We start from the raw sequence: 22,746 nt of genomic DNA, 5'->3' as shown, positions 1-22,746 counted from the left end.
TTTTTCTGGTGGGCAATTTCATCCTAATGAGACTACTCATTAGCTGACTGGCCAGGGGGCAAATCAGTTCAACACTTGTTCCTGCTCTGAAGGGATAAGGATATTTTTCCCGTCCCATTTCATTGCATTTGGATGAAGGCAAGAAACAAAAACTGCAGGAAAACATTCTGCAGTGTGCAAAGTCCTGTATAAACATACCCAAGAATGAGGAAGGAAAAAAGGGGAACCTAACTAACACAGCAACTTCCAAGCAATTAAAACAGTATCTGAGAAAAGAGGCGACTAATTTTTTTCTTTCTATTTTCCTGTCACTCCTAAATTTTGCACACTGAGTGGGCATTACTTTTATGTAAATTCCCACAAAAGAGCCATGTGAGGTCCATGGAGGAAGGCAGGCAGGGTAGGACAGCAGCTGCAGCCTCTCACTGGCCCCTCAGCCGGGAAACAAGCACTGCCACTACTGTGCGTGGGACATTAATTCCTGCCCTGACAGCAGGGCCAGGCTGGAGGCAGCAAATAGCAAGCGCCAGGGATATCACTTCCCTATTCAGCTGCGGCTTCCTTCCCCTAAAAGTAAAACGGGAAAGGAGTGACCACTTGTTCCTTATTTAGGACACTGACTTTGGCAGCCTAGAATTGACAGGGGCTGTTTTGTTGTTGTTAAAGAGCAACCTTCAATTACAAGTTTAAAATAAACCTGGTTATCCTCCCTAGCTGCTGGCCTCCTCATGGGGGTGGTAATGGAAAGGAGAGGCCGGAGGGTTCTGTGCCTGGGGCTCTGCTCCAAGGCAGGCAAGCAGGCAGCTGGCGCTCTCACCCCGAAAATTGGAGGCCTTGCTTGCTCCTTGGCCCTTTCAAAGCAGCCTTTGGAATCCAGCAGTTTAGCAAAAATGCAGAAACCCCAAACAAGACTTTTAGTTTATTGGCGTTTAGGCAGTGGCCATGTCTGCCTGTGGGAGCCCTGGGAGGAGCCACCACAGAGCCTGGAATCTGCACACTCTAAACACTATCTGGACTTCGCATCCCTCCTCCTGAGACAAATTCTGTCTTTAGGAAGCAGAAGCCACAGCTGTCTTTGCAGCCAGCTGCTGGATCCACCTTCTTCTGAACCAGGCTTTGGGGTCTACACCAGGGCTTTTCAAACTTTACTGTACACACGAATCCCCCGTGTTAAAAAAGTAGATTTTGGGCTCGGTGCCCACAGCTCAGTGATTTTAGGGTGCTGGCCACATGCACCAGGGCTGGTGGGTTCGAACCCGGCCAGGGCCTGCTAAACAACAACAAAATAGCTGTGCGTTGTGGTATGCACCTGTAGTCCCAGCTACTTGGGAGGCTGAGGCAAGATAATAGCCTAAGCCCAAGAGTTTGAGGTTGCTGTGAGCTGTGATGCCACAGCATTCTACTAAGGGCAACATAATGAGACTCTGTCTCCAAAAAAAAAAAAAATGTAGATTTTGACTGAGTGGGTCTGGGTGGGCCTGAGGTTCTTGTTTCTAACAAGCTGCAGAGGCTGCTAGTGCTGCTGGTTCTCAGACCACACTCTGAGTAGGAAGGCAGGGAGTGGCTAGGCCTCATCCTGGGTGCTAGGTCTACACGCCTGGGGCTGGGCTCTGACACAGAGTGGGGATGTACAGTAAGTACCTAGGCCACAGTTGGGTCCTGGAGCCACAGGGAGCCCAGCAGCATGAGCAGGAAGGTGGCTGGATTCTAGGGCCAGAGGAGGCCAGGGAGGATGGGGTGGCAAGGCTTTTGGGCTTCAAGGACAGTGACTGTATCTTGGTGATCTCCCATGAGCCCCTCCAGATGAACGTGCCCCAGGGAAGCTCTGCCCACCACCTCACCGGGCAACACACACTGCATTCCCTTAAGACTCTGCAGAAACAAGGCAAGACCCTAACATGCCTCTTAATGTACATTAACTCATCTAACCCAGACGACAATCCCACGGAGCAGGTACTAGTGCTGTTCCCTTCTCAGGGATGGGGAAACAGAAGGCACAAAGCCCCTCACGGGCCCTAAGAGGCAAAGCCAGGATTCATATTCTAGCCAGCTTGTGCCAGGAGACATGGCTCTTGGGTATTTCTCTACCCTAGCTCTTCAACACAGGGGCAGTTGACTGGGCTGTGTCTACCGGCAGGAGGCCCCGAGGTTTGGGATCCCTTTACTCTGCGCTGGTTCACCCGATCTGTCACCTGATAAATCCCCACACAGGCATGCTCCTCCTCTGGGCTCCCCACACAAGTGTGTGTTGGTTAAGTTTTGTTTCAACACAGGATGTTCTTTCCACTTGTATGAGGCACTGAGAGTAATCAAATTCATAGATAGAAAATAGAATGGGGGCTGTAGAGGCTGTGAGTGGTGGGGATGGGGAGTTCTAATGGGAACAGCATATCAGTTTGGGAAGATAAAAAGTTCTGGAGGTGAGGCCGGGCATGGTGGCTCACGCCTGTAATCCTAGGATTACAGCTACTTGGGAGGCTGAAGCAAAAGAATTGCTTGAGCTCAGGAGTTCGAGACCAGCCTGAGCAAAAGTAAGACCCCCGTCTCCACCAAAAATAGAAAAACTGAGGCAAGAGGATCACTTGAGCCCAAGAGTCGGAGGTTGCTGTGAACTATGATGCCATGGCACTCTATCCGGGGTGACAGATTGAGATTCTGTCTCAAAAAAATAAATAAATAAAATTGTGGAGGTAGATGATGGTCATGATCATGATGCACTTAAAGAGGTTAAGATGACTTCTATGTTAAGTGAATTAAGGTGACAAGGTCTCACTCTGTTGCTCAGGCTGCAGTGCAGTGACATTATCATAACTCAATGCAAACTCCAACTCCTGGGCTTAATTGATCTTCCTGTCCCAGCCTCCTAAGTAGCTGGGTCTATGGGTACATGCCACTATGCCTGGCTAATACTTTTTTCATATATTTTTGGTAGAGACAGGGTATCACTATGCTGCCCAGGCTGGACTTGAACTCCTGACCTCAAGTGATCCTCTGGCCTTAGCCTCCCAAAGTGCTGGGATTATAAGCAGGGGCCACCATGGACAGCCCACTGCTATCTTTTGCTTGCATTACTATGGCCCTGCTGTGGTGGTCTCTCTGCCTCCTCCCCTGTCACTGTCAAGGAGAGGCCAGTGTCCCCTCTTTGCCCTCACCCGTTGCTCCTGGCACTCTAGCTTCCTGGCATCCTGCAGGGGCCTTGCTCTCCAGTGCCCCCTTAGACATCTGTGTGGGTGACTTCCTTACTGCTGGCTGTCCCTCAGGCCTGTCTGGGCCTCTTGCCCCGCCCCCTGTGGCTTCCTCTTCCCCTTGGATGACACTGACATACTCTATCTTCCATCTGTCTGTTTACTGCCTATCTCCCACCGTTAGGGCTTAAACTCCACAGGAAAAGAAGTCCGTTTTGCTCTATGCTGTGTCTTCAGTGCCTATGGCAATGCCGGGAACATAGTGGATGTCCAGCAAACACTCTTGTTGGACAAAAACATAATCAAGGTTAACTGGACCTTGGGAAGGAATAGACAATTGAAACTGCCCTAAAATCTCACAATAGTCTACAGATCTTTACTTTTGGCAACTACAAAAGCAAAACTAATTTTTAAACGTATGCCCCTTTCATTTTTCCCATCCTTCTAACAGGGGAACATGGAAAAGAGAGTCCAAAGGGAGGAAGCAGAGGGAGCCACAGGTGGAGATATCTATGTTGGTCACCATTCTTTGAAGGCACTATGAAAGACCCAAATCAAATTTGTTATCTAATAAACAGTTTATTCTTAATGATGAGGTTCATGTTAATATAAATTACTATTGGAGCCAAAAATAAATTCTACAAAAAGTGTTCACTCTGCATGTGCCTAATTCCCTTCCTTCTCCAGGACAGCTGCGGAGGAAACTGGACACAAGTTCAAGGCATCAGCCTTCATGGCCTGTGCAGGGCCCTTGCCTGCCCTCTGGCCACACCCCTGCTCACCAGTCGTGCCCATGCCATTCCCCCATGTTCCCAGGCTGTGCCAGTGGGTGCCTGGCACAAATGTGTAGGTTAGCCTCAGTCCTGGGCAGGGACACAAGACACCCTAGAAGGGAGAACATGGGCTAGAATGATCTGCTGGGGGCTCTGGGGTCGCCGATGCCCTGAGATGCCCCAGCCCACCTCCAGTTCTTCTGTGTTAGAAATAGGTAAGTAACAGTGTTTGCCCCACATCAGTCGTTTTAAGTAACAAGCAGAGCTCTTTTGATTCATCCAATCTCTTCACCTCCTGAGAATGCTTTTTCTGAGGTCACCTGTGTGGTGGGGTGGGGATGAGAATGGGGGTGAGGGAGGGGTGGCCGCCAGGTCTGAGCTCCAGTGTTTTGCCTATTTCACCAATAAGGACTGCTCCTTACCTCAGAGTGACCAGGTAGATACAGTCCAAAGTCTATCAAGAAACCAAGTCCATCCATCTGGGGGCTGTATATAGCACTGAGGTGGCCAGCAGCAGCACTGCCAGCCTGCACTGGAGAGGTTTCCCATGAGCTGCTTATGCTATCAGTTCTGAGTTATTTGGCTCCTTTATTTGTCAAAGTCAGGACTCTCACTGGTATCCCATCAAAGCCAGTCTCCTGGGGCTGGGCGAGGGAGGGAAGAAGCAGCACTCAAAGAGGAGTATGGGGAGGCTTAAGGACCACAGGGCCACATGTCTCCTGCAGTGACCTGGCACTTACAGGTGCAAAGTATAAGCCGGGCATGATGGATCATGCCTATAAACCCAGCACTCTGGGAGGCCGAGGCCAGTGCACTGTTTAAGCGCAGATGTTGGAGACCAGCTTGAGCAAAGGCAAGACCCCATCTCTACTAAAAACAGAAAAACTAGCTGACTGTCGTGGTGGGCAGCTGTAGTCCCAGCTACTTTAGAAGCTGAGGCATAGAGGATGGATTGAGCTCAAGAGTTTGAGGTTGCTGGGAGATATATGATGATGCCATGGCACTCTACCTAGGGTGACAAAGCGAGACTCTGTCTCAAAAAAAAAAAAAAAGTGCAGCATATAGAATGCTCAACATTTTTTTTAGCACTATCTACAATCGCTTCTTCCATAACCAACTTCCTTCAATGTTGTTTCTTGAGAACCACTCCCTTGTTAGAAGATACAGGGTTTTGCCCATTGCTTTTTTACGATAGACCCCCACCCTGGGTTTACTGAACTCTGCCTACACTAGCACATTTTGTTCTCCCTCCACCCAGTGCTGACTCCATCCCTTATAATGGGGTTGCAGGAAGAGGCAAGGACTTCTTAGAGGAGTTATAGCCCAGAACACAGAATTCTTGGCTTTAGCAGTTGCTAGACAATGACTGACAGTGGCCTGCATCACGGTGCCCCCTGGTCTCACCTGCTGGACCCATGCACCCAGGATGAAGCCTCTCATTCTGAAGCTCAGACGGTGACAATTCCACTCTCTCTCTCAAGACAGCCCCCACAGCTGCAGCCACACACTTTCTAAAGATGCTGCCCAGGTGACGGTCCCTTTTTGTGCACCTGGGATGCCCATAGTGTTGGTGACTCCCCGATGGCACCTGATACCTGTGACCTCCCCCAAGTGGACTGTGAGTGTGGGGACGGGATGATAGCAAATCACAGGACAGCTATGTGACAGGCAATCTGCCGCTTTTAAAATATAACATTTATTGCTTAGATGGTTTGATACACAACAGCTTTCTTTTTATTCTGAATTTGGAAGTTCTATACAACTGAATACAAAGAGGAACAAAAAGTACCAAAACCAAACTTGTGATTCTCTGTTCATGTGGCATAAACCAGTTTTGTACATTAACATGTAGCAGCAGTTTTTAAGTTCCCTTTAGAAAAAGATGAATTCTAGACATTTATTATTGTTTCCTGTTTAATGCATGGGCTGAAATCACTAGGATCAACTTCCTTCTTGGAGAAAGAGAGGAGAGGAAAGAGACGAACAGAGAGTCAGAACATGATGAATCTTTCCGAAACTGGCATCCGACTGTTAACGTAGCTTCCCCAGAGCTGCCTGGACAACAGCCCTTTGGGGTCTTTTCTGTTCTGTTTTCACAGCCAGGTGGTTCATGTAGTGATTGAATCTCAGCATTGTGTCCATTAATCAACGAGAAAAAAAAAAAGAGAGAGAGAGAAAAAAAACTTGCACCTCAAAAAACTTTTCAGAAGATCCATATATATATATATATATTTTTGTAAAAGCCCTGAGAGGAGAAAGAGAATCAAACAAAATGTATAGAAACAAATTAGCTGGACATGCAAACTAAGCTATGATTCACCCAGAGTTTTAAACAAATCACAAATTTCACAGTTTAATATTGGGGAAGGGGCAGAACAACAAACAAATAATACATCTCTCAACCTCACTAGTAAAATGTGGCAAGACCTTATTGACTACGAGGGTACAGATGAAGGCTAAATAAAGCTTTAAATCATAGTGATTATTGCGAGCTGCAGCCCCGGCTACACACATTGCTGGGAGCTGATTACTGCTACATCTCACCGCAGCGTAGCGTTTAGTCACGGCTCCTCCCCACAATATTGCGAGTTTAGTGTGGAGAGTTGCAAAGAAAAACAAAACACAAAGAAACCCCAAATAATAATAACAACAAAAATAACAATAACAATCGTAATAATAATAAAAAAAAACCACTAAGGGATGTATGAACTGGTTTTAACTAAGTAGACCAAAGGGATCATTGGTTCTGATTTGCATTCATCTCTACAGTAAATAAAACTTCATTTTAAAACTGGTTCATACATCCCTAATACAGTTAAAAATCATATATACCTCAACCTTTTTCCTTTCATATGCAAAGATATCACTTTTCACTACCTCAAGACTATCTATCTTCCGTTGAAGTCTGGCAGGTTGGATTTCAGCCACCAGAAATGGGTGGAGAAAAGGGGGTGCGTGTTGTCTTTGTGCACACAATCTAAAAGTAAATGAGCCCATGGGGCCATAGAGAGCCGGGGAGGGACGCTGGGGCAGAGGGATGCCTCCCCAGGGGAGGCAGGAGGCTCCAAGTGGAGCAAACACAGGGGGTCCCCGGCAGCAGGCTGGCCCGGGCGTCCAGGTCCTGGCTGCAGGACACTGCCCGAGCTCAGCTACAGTAGGATGTATTCCCCTCGCTGCAGGCCACAGTGAGGGAGGCTTATCGCCTGCACAGGATGCTCGTGGGTAAGAAGAATCCTGCCTTTTTGCACCCAAGGGTTTGAGCTATTTAAGAAACTTAGGAATAGCATATTTATGTTTAAGCACCAACCCCGAATCGCAGGAAGGTTAAGTATACACCTGTTTCTCATTTGACATCTTGCATGTGTAGTTTTGTTACCAGTAGTAGTATTTCCTCGCTTTGCAAATGACAGTAGCACAGCTGGGTAAGGCTTGGACCGGGCTTAGCAGGAAGACTGGGGATACCCTGCTGGTGAGTAAGGCGCTCCTCACTGCCTTGCTTTCTCAAAAGCCATCTCTGCAGTGCTCCGGGCACACCCTGGCTTCCCCCTTCTCCATGCTGCTCCCTGGACGCATGCATCCACACTCTCCCTTCTCTAAGCTGCTCTCCTCGGCCGTGTTTGGGACGACCGCTCATGGCCCCTGCTGGATTCTGCAGTCATGAAAGAAAGGCTTGTCTGAGTACAGTAGAAGAGCTACCACCCAAGGGTGCCAGCGGCAGCCACAGGCAAAGGTTTACAGGGACCCAGAGGCAGCACAGGTCTCCCAGGACAAATATTGCCCATTTGTTTCTGCTGACTGCAGAGACCAGGAAACTGATGAACTAAAAATAATATTAATAATAATAATAATAATACATATACTGAAAGGAGAGAGAGGGAAAATCAAATATATGCCATCCATATAGGTTTTCCATAGCTAAGTTGCTGGTGGGGTGGGCAGGGGGGTTAACTCTTCTCTGTAAATTAAGAACAAATGTCTTAAAACTTGAACAGTAACCATGTCTAACGCTGAAAGAATAGAAACACGAGGTTGAAGCTAGAATCTTTCCTGGCTTGAAACCATATTGGAAACCTTCATCAACCACATCCTGTAATACCAAGGACCAGACGGCAGCTCTACCATGTAGCAAACAGGGGGGAAAAAAGGTCTATTTGAGAAATTATCATCTTATCCATCTCTCCTCTGGTCACTTATATGAAATTCACATCATCATTTTCTTCCAGTTATTGGCTATGGGTATTCAGGGGTATGTTTTTTTTTTTCTTCTGTTTCCAGCTCACAGAACAAACAGTACTATCACAGATTCACAAGAACAAGCTCACACGCACACCAATACAAAAGGTAATATTAATGCTCAAATGAAGAGGTCCTCTCCAGACAATTCATTAAAATATTTGTTTTTTAAAGAAGTCATTTTGGAAAAACACCACACTCACGACGAGGTGGCAGGATCCGGTAAGTAGTTAAGGCACTGGACGCGGCATGCACTGTGGCCTCGCACGCCTACGGTGAGGATATGGCACTGGGGGGGCCACGCTCTTGCTCGTCTCTCGTTCTCACTCCCTGGCAAGCAGAGAGCACAGAGGAAACCTCATGAAGTACAGATTCGGATGCTCTGCTCTGCTGGCTTGTGTCTGTGTGCTGAGGGGGACTGGCGGGCTGTCATTCCATCCCCAGCAGCTGCGCGGCCCCGTCGCCGGTGGCCAGGATGGGGTGGGTAGGCCTCTTGCTGCGGGGCTCCAGCAGGTCTGGCACCAGGGCTGTGGGGCTTTCCGGGTCAGGGTCACCCCGGGTGGGCTCGGCCACCGGCTCCGCTGTGACCTTCTCCTCCCTGCGGCAGCAATCCTTGGCCGCATTGGCCAAGCTCTCTTTCCGGCTCCGGGTGACGGCCACGTGGTTGCTGGTGTTGGGAGCTGACTCGGCCTCATTCTCTGAGACCGGGTTGCCACTGTGAGTGGACTCATTCTCGCTGTCCTCCTCGCCCCGCTCATCCTTGTCGCTGTCCTTCCCATGGTGTTTGGTGTGCCTGGCCTTCTGGTGGATCCGCTGGTGGCGAACTAGGCTGTGCTTCAAGGTGAAGGTTCGCTCGCAGGTCTGACATTTGTATGGTCTCTCCCCTGGAGGACAGAAGAAAGATTGTGTCTCCATTAATAACAGTAAGGCCACCAGTATCCATCTCCCTGGGCAGCATGTGTTGGGGGCTCCCTCTCCTACTGAGAGTTCTCTTATCTGAACTAGCTAACAAGGGCCACACTCTCCTGCTCCTTTCAACCCGAGTGTTCTACATACTCAAACAGGAAATCAGAATCCCAGAAGCAGAGGCTTCATGGACACGCAGACTTGCCTTGACCAGAACCTAGGAGAGAGTCTAGCAGAAGGACGGGAGCAGACTGTCCCCCAGGGCTCTGCATGGACAGTACCACCTCCTAAGAGATGCTTTCTGTGTCTGATGTGCAGCAGCCCGGGCTTTTCCAAAGGTCCACGTACTGAGCCAAGAGCAGCTGAGACAGTCGCCTGTCAAGCCCCAGAGTATCTCTGAGCCCAGCATGCAGCCTTCACACCCCTGAGCATGGGGCTGGGGTATGTGGGGGAGCACGTGCCTGCTGTGGGTTGTGCTGTCAGTGGGAGGAAAGCTGAGACCAAGTTCAGGGCCTGGGGTTTCCTGGCCCAGGGAGGGAGGAAGACTGTATCTCCTGGCTTCATGAGTTATTCAGCTTTTCTTTTTTCTGCCAAAACAAAGTCCCCTGCTTTGGGGTCTGTAGCCTCTATCCTGTAGGGCCTCTTACCCCGGCCCTCTTAGAGGGCATACCAACAACCTCAGTAAATGCTACCTCGGGGCCCTCCCACACCAGTCCAGACCCGACTCATCTCCCGTGGCAGCTGTGTGCCTGGTCCTCCCCCTTTACCTGTGTGGGACCGCATGTGGCGGGTCAGGTCCTGCAGTGACCAGAACCGTTTGTTGCACACGCTGCAGACTTTCTTCCTCTTGTCCGCCTTGCTGGCCACGCTTTTGGGGGAGTCTGTCTTTGGTTTCTTGTCATCATCACTCTTCTCCGAAGACCTCTTCTCCACTGTGCCCTCCCCATCAGAGGGGCAGTCAGCCTCCTCCTCGCCTTGCTTCTCTACTGAGGCTTCCCTTGTATCCACTGCTGGCTCCAGCACCACCGCTGTGGGCTCGGTGGGCTTTTCCTCTGGCTCAGGGCTGGGTGGTGGCCTCTCCACCACTCCACCCTCACCCTCTGGAGGCAGTGCACCCTTCTCATCCCTGGGCTCCTGACGGCTATGTGCTTTCCTGTGGCGGCTCAGGGTGCCCAGGAACTTGAAGCTCTTCCCGCAGGTGTCACAGGCATGCTTCTGGTCCTGAGGGGCAGGGCCTTCACTGCCCATGGTGCCTGCCTCGCCCTCAGCCAGCTTGAAGTCCATGAGCTTACTGGCGAAGTCCAGGTCGAGGCTCTTGTTGCTGGCCGTGTCTTCTTCTGCACCATCAGTGCCATCGGTGTCCTGGGCTCTCTCCTCTGTGCTGTGTTCCTCCTCTGGCCCCTGGTTCTCCTGGGCACCCTTCTCTTCCTTGTTCACAGGGGAGTCTATCCCTGCCTCGGCCTCCTCTGCAGGGTGGTCCCCTGCACCTTGGCCAACCTCAGCGGCTCCCTGGGATGGCGACTGCTCCCTGTCCCTTGAGGTGAGATCTAGCACTTCGCCTGCCGTGGCCAACGGCTCTGCGTCTGACTGGCTATCTGTGTGGGCAAGCACAGTGCTGGAGTTCAGACAGGATGTCACCAAGGATGCCCCTTCCAAGGACACCAGAGGGACTCAGCTAGACCCACCCTGGCAGCCCACACCCCAGACCCACATTCTCATCACCCTTTACATCCCTGAGGAGAACCAAGATGAACCTGGGAACTTCAGAAAGGCAAAAACAGCCTCCACATGCCCGCAGGTGGGTTCCCAGGATGAGCTGGGCCTCCACTGCCACACACACAGATGCTCAGCTGCCCCCACCCCGCAGGAAGGTGTGAGTGACTCAGGCAGCACAGACAGGGGCTGCGAGGTAGGAGAGGGGTGCATTCCAGAGGCTCTCAGCACTAGGGAGGTTGAGGAAGCTGAGTTGTAAGTTATTTTTCCAGAGCAAAGAGATTATACAAACATGCAACATACACAGGACCACCCCCAGAATCCTCCAAAGCAAGGTCTCTGGTGAGTTTCCTAGGAAAGGACCCCAAGTCTGCATTCTGTGTACATGGTACATAGGCTCTTGCCTGACAGCTCACTTCCAGGTGAAGAGTTCAGAGGCCAAGGATGACACATGTATATTTGTAGGTTTTCTGGCTGCCATCAGCTCCATGAGTGGTGGGAACATTACAAAAGGGAAGCGTCCCCTCCACGCCAGGCGTGGCACGAGCACAGACGCAGGGGAGCAGACTGTGAAGGACTGTGATGGTTTGCAGATGAGGCGCCTGGGCAGCCCTGACTTCTCACCTCCTCCTTGGTTGCTAGGTGTCCACTGCACACAGTCAAACTGCATGTGGAAAGCCCACCAGTTTTCAACAACCCTCTTAAGGGACAGCACTACAGCAACATTAACGACACTCAACAGTGTCAAAAGTCCTGCCTTGCCTTCTCTGTATTCAGGTTGAACTAGGACTTAGTAACTTTTTAAAAATAAATGTACTGTAACAGTAAATCCCAAGCTGGCTAGGACCTACTATTCAACTATAGGTCCAATGGCTATTACTGGAGGGATTCAGGAGCTCCTCTGAGAATCAGGCAGGCGGGATTCCTTGGTTATATAACACAAATATTAGATGCACCTTTCTCTATACACCACATCTGATTATAGTGCTTGAGCCACAAAGATTCATGTACCTAATCTGGATTCTCCCTTGACTGGACCAGACATGGCACAATGTCAGTCCCCATCTGCTATTCCTCTTCAATGTCCCATTCAAGATTACCTGCCATCAAGGTGGCCATGGGGTCTGAGGTAAGGAGCTGGTCCTGCCTCTGCCCGTGGGGTGAGGAGATAGTACCTACCCTGCCTGGGGCTTCTGGAGTACCTACAATTGTCTGCATAACTTCTACTTCTATCATTTTGTTTCGTTTGTTTTATACTGACTATACCTTTTGGCAGCCGCTGTTGGGGCATCAAAAGAGGTTTCAAAGGGAAACAAATAATTATGGTGTGATTGTAAAATTTTTGACAAGAAATGATTGTTGAAAGTTACCTGAAAGCTTAAAAGCTATGAATCCTGAGATATGCACACCAGTGTCTAGGCTGCATTGCAAGGAAAACCAAGATGCTCATTTTCTTGAATCATGTCAACAGAGCATCTGTAGAATGGATTTTAGTATAAACTCTACAATAAAAATAATCTACTTGTTGACTTTGTGGCAATTTTTTTAAAAAGGTTTAATCTCTGGTTACTTCCTCTTTGAACCAGTATATCTTATGCTATTTCTATTAATTTGTTTTTTTAGTAAAGAACATGGATTATTTTAATTTTGTGAAACATATTTAAAATGATACACCCTGAAAAAAAAAATGAATTCTGAAACCAAATCCAGGTAAATATACTAAGATCAAACTGTTCTGTTCTTTGGTATGGATGATGGCAAGTTCCCCGTCAGTACAACAAAGGCCAACTCACTTCCTCTTTGGACAAATGGGGCTTGACTGTAGCCTACCAAACTCCCACCAGGGGGAGTGTTTTAGCCGGGTAGCCTGTGCCCTTCAAGTTCCAACCAACTCCATTTGAGTTTTAAAAATTTTTGATATTTATCTTTTTATTTTACTTTTTGAGAGACAAAGTCTTGCTCTGTTGTTCAGGCTGGACTGCAGTGGGGCCATCACAACTCACTGCAACATTCAATCCTCGGGCTAAAGCGATCCTTCTGCCTACAGCAGGATAGGGACACATCACATCTGGCTACTTTACAGTACCTTTTTGTAGGGATGGGGTCTTACTATGTTGCCCTGGCTGGTCCTGAATTCCTGGCCACAAGGGATCCTCCTTCCTGGGCCTCCCCAAATGCTGGGATTCCAGGTATGAGCCACTATGCCTGGCCCCAACTAAGCTTTACAAGTGATTCTTATGACAATATCCGTCACCTCTTCATGTATCATAAATACCTTAACTAATAAGGCCAGGTCCTATTTAGATCCCTACTTCCCTCAACACCCAAACTCCCAAATGCAGGTAGCTGAGCTGACTGATGACTTTTTATAAGCAACACTACCTTAAAAACATGCATTTCTCCTCTGCCTGTTATTCCTCATCCATATTGTTAACCACTGAAGAAAACGGCTAGAGGAAGCTTAAGGGATCCTAGTAGACTACAAACTCAAAGCTCCCCCTACAGGACATTGGAAACTCCCATACATGGGGAAGACAACCCATCTAAATTTAGTTCCATATCAAGCAGCACAGCTTGGTGGGAAGGACAAACTGTATCCCTCAAGGGGAAGAGTGGGCCGGGACACCTCTCTGCCCAGCAGAGTGAATAATGATTTTCAGTTTACATTAGAATATTCAATATGGTCCCATTTAAGGGAGACCTGCCCACAACTGCAGCATTTTTATCATTCTTTCAGGGGAAAATATGGGGTGTATTTTATTGAAAGACCTAACGTGACTAAAAAGTCTGACCTATGTTATAAAATGTTAACAAATTTAAAGAAAATGTGATCTAGGCTCGGTGCCTGTAGCTCTGTGGCTAGGGCGCCAGCCACATACACTGGACCTGGAGAGTTCTAATTCAGCCTGGGCCTGCCAAACAACAATGACAACTACATACAAAAAAATAAATAAATAAAAAATAGCCAGGCATTGTGGTGGGCACCTGTAGTCCCAGCTCCTTGGGAGGCTGAGGCAAGAGAATCGCTTAAGCCCCAAAGTTTGAGATTGCTGTGAGGTGTGATGCCACAGCACTCTACCCAGGGTGACAGCTTGAGACTCTCTCAAAAAAAAAAAAAAAGGAAAAAAAAGAAAAGAAAAGAAAAGAAAATGTGATCTAGGCATATAAACCCAGAAAACCCATCAAGATCTTCCTTCCTTGGTCACTTCCTGCCTCTAAAAAAAAAAAGAAAGAAAAGAAACTCTTCCTCCAAAGCCTCACGTTTAGCTTCGTGGGAGAGAGTCCCATCCCATATGAAGCCCTCACTCTAGCCCCATCAGGTTTACCTCGTTTAAAAAATTCTCCTTGAAATCACTAAACTCTATTTCCCTACCCCCTTTTTCTCCCTCTTAAATCTCAGTCCTTTTTCTCATCATGGATTGTGACTACAATTAAACCAAACATGTATTTTCTCTTTGCTGGTTTCACATTACAACTTTCAGTGACTTTTCTTTTTTCAAAGGCTTTGTCGTTCAAGAAAACATATAGAACTTCTGGAACACAGTGGAGGTGGGGAAGGGCTTTGATGGGACTTGGAAAAACAAAACTTACAACTGCAAACTTAGAAAAGTATTCGCAGTGTAAAACCTGGTTCTGAACTGAAGCTGACACCGTAACTTCTGATTTAGCTTTGTGTCTGCAGGGCTCTAGGCTGCCCCTCAGACAGGAGTCCCAGTGTTTCTTCCCATATGATCAAGATGCTAAATGCAAAATATGCACATCCAGTGTGAATTACTACATCCTAAAGACTTGTTTGTAAATATGGGAACCCAAGGGCTCCCTTAAGTTCCCTCAGTTATCAGCTGCTTTCCTTCCTTTGTAACTGCTATGGGAAGAATCACACAGCTGCTTTCTAAACCAGTCTGAGAAAAAAATGTTCCAGACTAACATGTAAGGTGGCAGAAGATGGTTAAACATTAACAGGACGGTCTGCAGCAAATGTGTGCTCTGCCACCATCACTGTGGCTTTCCTGTAGGTTGAAAAAGCAGATCATCCTTGGCTCACGGAGAGCTAAGTTATGGCAAGACTCCAGGGACTCCATCCACACCTTTCTTTACTCAAGGATCCTAGTGTATTATGTGGAAATGAAGCTAAGGGAGGAGTAAATTTTATACCCTTAGAGGGTCTGATCCAGACTGAAGGGCCAGCAAGGCAGGCAAGAGCACTCAGAGGGAGCATCACCAGGGCTGGGTGGGAGGAGGGGGAAGGCCAGTGGTGATGAGCTCAGAGGAGGAGCTCAGTTCAGATGTGTCCTGCTCCCACGGCAACTGAGGCAACAACAAGGGTTAATGCCCCACCCTCTGTCCACACCCACTCCTGGGGCTAAGGGTGGGAATGTTCCCCAAAACACACACTCCATCCCCACCCAGGACACAATTATGTTCTAGAAAAACACAGGGGAATTCTCTTTGGCTTTAAGCAATGGGGAAATGTCAAGTTTTCAAGGCCCCAAGAACTGAATCCAGTACTGTAATGCTGTTACTGTTACTACCCAACGCCAACTGGTGGAGTCTCTGAGGAATTCTGTAGCAGGTTATTTTTTGTTTAGTTCTGGGGAGTGGGAGATGGAGAACCCCAGCAGTCAGAGAGGACGGAGCATACTGAATAAAGGACATGAGTAAACAGAGAAGCTGTAAGGGAAGAAAAGGAGGCAGAAGACCTATCGGGCAGCCGTTAATTGCTCTGTGGGGGCCGGAGGGAGGAAGCACACATCAGCACAGGAGAATGATACCCGGATTCAGGTCAGGCAGAGATATGATTAAAGAGAGGACATGCAGAGTGCTTTTTCAAACAGGACACAGTTTTATACTGGGAAAAGAGTTACTGAAAAGAAAAACACTACACCCTCCCACCCAGGGCTCACACTCCTCATTCCTACAAATACCCGGCCATCCCAGGGGGCCCATCCCTGCTCCTGAGTTAGCTGCAGAGGCTGGGACTCCCCAAGCCTGTAAAGTTGCATATCCCTTTCCAATGTGTTCACACTGAGGGCTAAAAATCATAGCTCTTCCTCTATCTCCTGCCTCCCAACATCAGAACAAAGGCATCTACTGGGAGAGAAACACCTTCCCTAGTAGTCTGGAAAGGCCACCTAGGGGCACGGCCATCATTTCCCGAATTCGCCAGGTTTCTGGCTCAACTGTCAGCCCTGCTGTACATCTGTGCTGATCTGACCCAGGAGTTACTCTCCCCACCCTTGGCAGGGCCCACCTCTCTCGGCTGTGGCTTGGGAGTCCTACTAAGAAGTAGCCCTGCCACAGCTCAGACACCGAGGTTTGCTACAAACAACTCTGAACTGAACTGCCTCTCCCTCTCTCAGTTCTCCATCACCTGGCAGCACTACCTGTGCTATCATGGGATCCAACATCACTCTCTTTTGACTGGGGGATAAGCCCGTTTCTTCTCAGGGAACAGGTGGTAACTCCGTGTTTGCGCAACTGGTGGCGTTCACAGTTAGATTTGGTAGAAAAGAAGGCATCGCATTTTTGACAAGGGAAGGGTTTCTGACCTGAAGCAGGAAAAAAAATACGTATTTATCCGGCTTTCTATTGCAAGGAAAAAGCAAAGTCGCTTTTGATTCACTCTCTTGGGATTCTTGGCATGTTTCCCCCCTCCTCCACCCTTTCCTTTCAAGAAAACAAACAAATCACATTACAAAATATACTGAGAACATCAATGACCAAAAGCATCATTCTCCTTTAATGTAGGAGAATTTTATACATGAGTATAATGGAGCAAGTTTTTGACTTCAAAAAAACTAAAAGTAAGTTAACAAGGAAACCAAGATTTCTATGTTTAAAGCAAAAATAATAGTATCACAATTATAAGCATTACACAATAATAAACAACAAAAAATAAAAGTGAATGAAGGGATTTCAGAGCACAGCAAGAAAACACCTATATTTTACCACGAAGAGAAAGACACCATTTAATGATTTTTAGCGTGACCAGCACACTGTGATTACAGATGCTGCGAAATCACACGGGGTGAGGAGGCTGCGTGGGCCCTCCCAGGAGGCTCTTGAACCACTCCCTCCAGATATCTCTGGGGGCCATGCAGGGGTTAGTCAAGGAGAGCCCCCACCCGGGGGGCCAGCCCCTTCCGACCTAGGCAGCTGTGGCCCTCTCACAGGGACCTTCCCAGGACAACCCCTGTCTGACTTGTCCAGACGTACTGCAGTGACCTCTACTCAAGGTCACTTCGGTCTTAGCTGGCAAGAGACAGGAGGTCTTCTCTACATTAAAGGCTCTTTTTTCCCCTTGCTTGGTAGTAAATGAGTGACCAGCACAGAACGAAATCTGCATGAGGTCATGTGATCCACTTGACAGAGGTACACACAAGGAGAACTCTCTGGCAGGCCCGTGCTGCCCCCAACCCCACAGACAGAGAACTGCTGGGAGAGGAACAACCCTCCCTCCCCTGGCTTTCTGGTCCACCCTCTCCTTTTATTTGGATTCCTTCTGTACTGTAAACACTGGGTTTCAAATGTACCTGAAGTTCTGCTGCAACTTGTCCTGGATGTGAGGGAAAGACAAGGAAGGGGCAAGAGGAAGGAGAAGGGGAGTGTGGCTGAGAAAGGAGGAAGGGAAGAAGGGGAGGGGGGAGGAGAAGGAAGAGGGAGGAGGGGGTGGGGAGAGAGGGGAGGAGTAGAGGAACAGGGAAGGGATGAGGGGGATCCAGGAGAGAAAAGAGGGTGGCATATTATTTGCTGTATTACTGGGTTCTTCCTCCCCCATGGTCATTAGATTCTAAGGTCTCAGTTTCTCATCTTATAGGGCAAAGGTTTTATGTACTAGCAAATATGACTTCAGAGCCACGATCCAGTACTTTTCTCTTATAACCTTGAGACTGCCACAATCACACGCATGAGTCAAGAACTACCAGAAAGGGTCAACCAGCACAGCTCCCTGGAAACACAAATCACATGGTGACCTTCAGACTTCGTTTTGATTGATATCCACAGAAGCCTGAACTAAAGCAAGTGCCCAAGGCCATTTGTACACTGTGAACGTACAGCAGGGGCCTGGCACCAGGGGTGAGCCAGAAGGGGCTCGTGTGTTCCCAGAAAAACGACGGACCAGCCCAGACTGGCACCACTGCACAACTCTAGGGGTGCAGTTCATAGACAGTGCAAAGTGTGGGTCCAGCACCACCAACGGGACAGCACCGCCACACTTGGGCATCAGGAGTAATCAAAGGCAGGACATTTATTCTCGCCAGAACTGAAAGATGCTTTCCAAATCTCCTCAGGAGCTTTTCAAGAATATAGATGCCGGCTCGGCGCCTATAGCTCAACCGCTAAGGCGCCAGCCACGTACACCTAAGGTGGCGGGTTCGAATCCCCAGCCCGGACCCGCCAAACAACAACGATGGCTGCAACCAAAAAATAGCCGGGCGTTGTGGCGGGCGCCTGTGGTCCCAGCTACTTGGGAGGCGGAGGCAGGAGACTCGCTTGAGCCCAGGAGTTGGAGGTTGCTGTGAGCTGTAATGCCATGGCACTCTGCCCAGGGGGACAGCTTGAGGCTCTATCTCCAAAAAAAAAAGAATATAGATGCCCACAATAATTAAAGACCACAGATTCAGAAACCTGGGGGAAAGGTTGAAATCAGATACCCAGAAACCTGGTCTGTGTGCTGGAGGAGCTTCCTCAAGGGTCCCTTGCATACAGTGTGGAAAACCCACTGAATGCTTTAATTTTCCTCTTACCATTCTGCAGGTGTTTTCTGCTAAATTTATAAAAAAAATTCACATTTAAGAAAAATACATATCACACTTTAACATTACCAGCTGCAAAGTATTTCAGTGTTCATGGTGCATCTTTCAAATTATTTTTGCTTTTCATTAAAAATGGAACACGATAATTAATAATTTCAAGTAAGAACAAAATACTTTTCCTTTAACATTTTATTATTTAAAAGGCAATATCACAACTTCTCTGAGCCTGGACAGACAGACGGGAAGGAAACCAGGCCAAGAGGAAAACAAAACAGATGCTCATATGACAGGATTTTTTATTTCAAAGAAAATGACTGGTTTGTTGCTGCTACCTATTATGTGATTTAGTCTGTAATTTTCCCAATGGTGAATGTGTAACCTTCACAACTGGTTAGGACAGCTAGGCTGACATCCCATGATGAAGATTCCTATGAATGCTTAATTCAGGGGACAATTTAATGATGCCAATTTAATTATGAAGCTTCTCTAAGTGTACCTGAGGCTTATGACATCCCCTCCCCAAGGTGACTGTTAAAAGGATCAGCCAGCTAGTTTTCATTCTTATGGGACAGACAAGAAAGGAAGAGGCAACTAAATGATGTTATCTGGCAAACCCTGAGGCAAGAGCAAGGGAACCAGCAAACAACAAGCTTGATGAGACTGTGACCTTGGCCACAAAGACCAGGAACGCAGAACCGAAAATGTCACTCTTCACGTTTCAAAGAAAATCAAGTTTAGAAAGGTGGCTTATAACCAAGATGGAAAATCTGGGAACTGTTTCTTTTTTTCAGAAGACACAACTTAAGCGCCCTCCCCTTGGCCCCCTGGGCCTCCTCTTCTTCCCTCTGCCAGCCTTGTGTGAAGGCTCCCCTCTTTGGGTATTTTCTTTCTCTCTCTCTCTCTCTCTGGCAGAAGTGTACATGGGGCTGGGTGAAAATGGCTAAAGCTGCTACTTAACAGAGTTTAAAGCAGCCAAACTCAAGTGGCGTACGAGGAGCTTCCCACATTCAGGTCTGGACATCTCGCTGATTTAAACTCCGAGGCTCGTTGCCCATTACCCATGGGAGGGTGAGGGTAGGACTGTCAAAGAGAAGAAGCATCTGTGAGAAAGGCTGTGTGAGCAGGGGAAGCCCAGAATGGACATCCCAGGATCCCAACTCAGTCATGGCAGGAGGAACTGGGGCAAAGGGAAGGAGGGAAAAAAATGAGGACAAAGGCTGAAACGGACCGGCTGAGTTTGCTGGCATGCCTTCCTCCACCCGTGGCCTAAAAACACACAAGACAGTCCCGAGAGGTAAAGGCAGGAACAGTGCACTTTTGTCTCCAGAGGGGGTGACATATTCAGGGAGAGAAAAGACACCAGAAACTATACTCATGAGCAGGAAGCTGGGGGCTGGAGAAAGCTGGAAAGAGTGGAAGGCAGAAAGGCAGGTGTGGGGGTGGGGGTGGGGGTGGGGGGTATGTCAGAGATGGGAAAAGTTGACGGCCACACCAGCTTCCTCATCAGACAGTTCCTGGAGCCCAAGCCCAGGAGCCAGAAAGGGCTGAGGCCATACACTCCTTGCCTGCAGCCAGCAGGTGGGTCTCTCTTTCACTGGACATTTAAAATCAGGTCTGTTTTTGTTTTTTTTTTATGATAGAGCCTTATTCTGTGTCGCCCTCTGCAGAGTGCCATGGAGTCATAGCGCACAGCGACCTTGGGCTCAAGAGATTCTCTTGTCTCAGCCTCCTACCAGCACCTACCACAATGCCCAGCTACTTTTTAGAGATGGGTTCTTGCTCTTGCTCAGTCTGGTCTTGAACTTGGGAGCTCAAGCAATCCACCAGCCTCGGCTTCCCAGAGTGCTGGGATTACGGGCATGAGCCACCTGCCTGGCCATCAGGTCTGTTTCTTGATGCCCCTATATGGCATGAGTCAACTGCAGCACAGCATGTATGTGAGACAAAGTAGAGACAGTGGAGTGATTCCATGAACTTGCTGACAGGGTGGAGGAGGTGACCTTCAAGGTATAGACAGTTTGCTTAAACTCGCTCTAAAACCGGCTGCTGCTAAACACTTCTGGCTGGAACTCAGCTAGATATTAAAACAAAAACTGTCTTCCCTGTATAACACCTTTGTTTGCAGAGTAGTTGCAAAGTCAATGTTTAATTTCTGGACTCTTAAGTCTTGCCTAGGGAGCCAGGGGTCCACAGGGCTCTGAACAACAGCAGAGCCACTTCCTAGAAAGTCAGATTTGTGGCGAGAGGGGCTACTCAGATGATTTCCTACGTTCCTTCCAGTTCTAACACTCAATGAGTGTGAAATGTTCTCCCTCACTGGCACTGGACGTGCAATGTAACGAGATTTAATAAAGGTGATGCTGAGAATGTTCCTGGAAGCTGGACAGTAAAGGCATAGCAAAGGAAGTTAATGGAGCCCAGTGGGTACAAACTTCAACAGCATCTATGCATGTCACTAATAAGTCTATAGTTGTTAAAAGGCCAGTCAGTTAAAAGCATTCTGATCCACAGCAAAGTTCCTCCTCTATCTCAAACCGCTTCCCAATCTTCTGCAGGCAGACTCGTGAGGATACAGAGAGGCGTGTAAGGTGCACCCTGTCTGCCTTCACAAGGAGGTCCAGCCAGCCACATGCACCTTGACCCTAGGGCAGCTGCAGGGAACTCACCCTGGGTTGAATTGTAAGCTGTCCCTTTTATTGCCCAGTGACCACAGGCGACTTACGTAAGCCCCTCTAACTAAGCCTCGATTTCCACCTGACAAGATGTGGACACTATTGCCCTCACAGGACTGTCAGGAAGACTGGCTCTTAGTAGGTTTCTTCACCCTACCAAGACAGGATGTCAGGCATAGAGCCAAAACATTCACATCTATTAAGGTTATCAGTAACTACGAAGAGAAAGGAGGCAGAATACATTCATAGTTATACCCACCCCAAACCTCCTCTTTCCTTGCTTGGTTTGAGATGCTACCAAGTTTTAGACCAACACTGATATTCTGGCATTTGAAAGCCAAATAATCATGAGTGGATTCACAAGTGGGAACATTCTATCAGGCATCTGGAAAGACACAGCCACAACTCTTGAAAGGAAATACTGGCTGCTGCAGTCCCCTCAGGGAGACCATCCGTTTGCTGGGAATAAAAACATCCAAGAATAAATGGCCCCATCTGGGGGAAATGCTCACAGTAGCCACTAAGATCAAGACTCTCATCTGGGGAAGCTGGGAGGTGCATCGGGAAGCAGAGGGAGGGTGAGAGCCAAGCCAGCCATCAGATCCAGACCATCTGCTCTCCGAAAAACAGTAACAGAAAGACTCACTTGTCTAGATACTCTCAGTAAGCAACTAACAGGTGTCACCCAAAACGAGGAGCAAAAGAGACTACTGAGTTGGCCGCTTTATCTTGAAGATGCTTTTGCCTTCCTGAACTGCTGACATCATTACAAGGGTTACTTTACTTTGTCAGGCCTAAATTATTTCAGTGGGAAGAAAATGACAGCCTGAGAAGGCAGTATGTACTTCACCAACCTAGACTCCTGGTTCCTGTGAAGTGAGTCTTCCCTGGATAGGCACTCCTCGTTTACTACTATTTGACTCCTGGATTCCAGGCTCTACCACATTAGAGAGAAATGCTGAATTTATGTGGTAATCTCTGTATCACCAGGGAGGCCCCAACCCTCCTAGCTATGATTCCTACCTTCCTTTCTCTCCCCTGGCACCACTCTGAACACTGTCCTGGGCTTTGGTGATAGCTCTGTGACCCCCTCCTGCTGTTCTCCCTTGTATAGCAGAACAGTCTTCTATGAGCTTCTCCAAAGCTTCCTGGGATAATCAACCCTAAATAACATGTTTCCACTTTGGCACAGAGCACGGTTCACACTGAATTCCCACTACCTTCTCCTCACATAGTGCTGTAAACCTCCTGGCCATCCAAACACCAAATAATTTTTTAGTATTATCTCAAATACTACATAGAAAGTAATTACATTAAAAATTATTTGGTGTTTATCTGACATTCCAATTTAGCTATATTTTATCTGGCAATCCTATACCATATACACAGCACCATCTGGTATAGGTTCCATCTATTTATTAATATTTAGAGTTGTAAACTCTGAAAGGATTAAAAAAACCCAATTAAGAAAAGTTGGATAGCCTTTGAATATAAGAAGTTATCAGGG

General features: G+C 48.0%; 1 protein-coding gene across 1 annotated transcript in view; it reads right to left on the bottom strand.

The window, feature by feature from the left end:
• Positions 1-5,632: 5,632 nt before the first annotated feature.
• RREB1 (ras responsive element binding protein 1) overlaps positions 5,633-22,746 on the bottom strand; it is a 142,973-nt gene continuing 125,859 nt past the window's right edge. The window contains exons 11-13 of the mRNA XM_023512279.1: positions 16,195-16,369; positions 9,865-10,692; positions 5,633-9,075 (exon numbers count right to left, since the gene is read on the bottom strand). Coding sequence (XP_023368047.1) covers positions 8,621-9,075; positions 9,865-10,692; positions 16,195-16,369 — 1,458 coding nt within the window. The 3' untranslated portion in view covers positions 5,633-8,620. The remainder of the gene's footprint in view (positions 9,076-9,864; positions 10,693-16,194; positions 16,370-22,746) is intronic.

This window comes from Otolemur garnettii, unplaced genomic scaffold (genome assembly GCF_000181295.1).
Source record: "Otolemur garnettii isolate 467f Iridium unplaced genomic scaffold, OtoGar3 scaffold00026, whole genome shotgun sequence".
NCBI classification, from domain to species: domain Eukaryota; kingdom Metazoa; phylum Chordata; class Mammalia; order Primates; family Galagidae; genus Otolemur; species Otolemur garnettii.
Note: the sequence above shows the minus strand (reverse complement) of the source record. Positions and strands in the feature narration are given on the sequence as shown.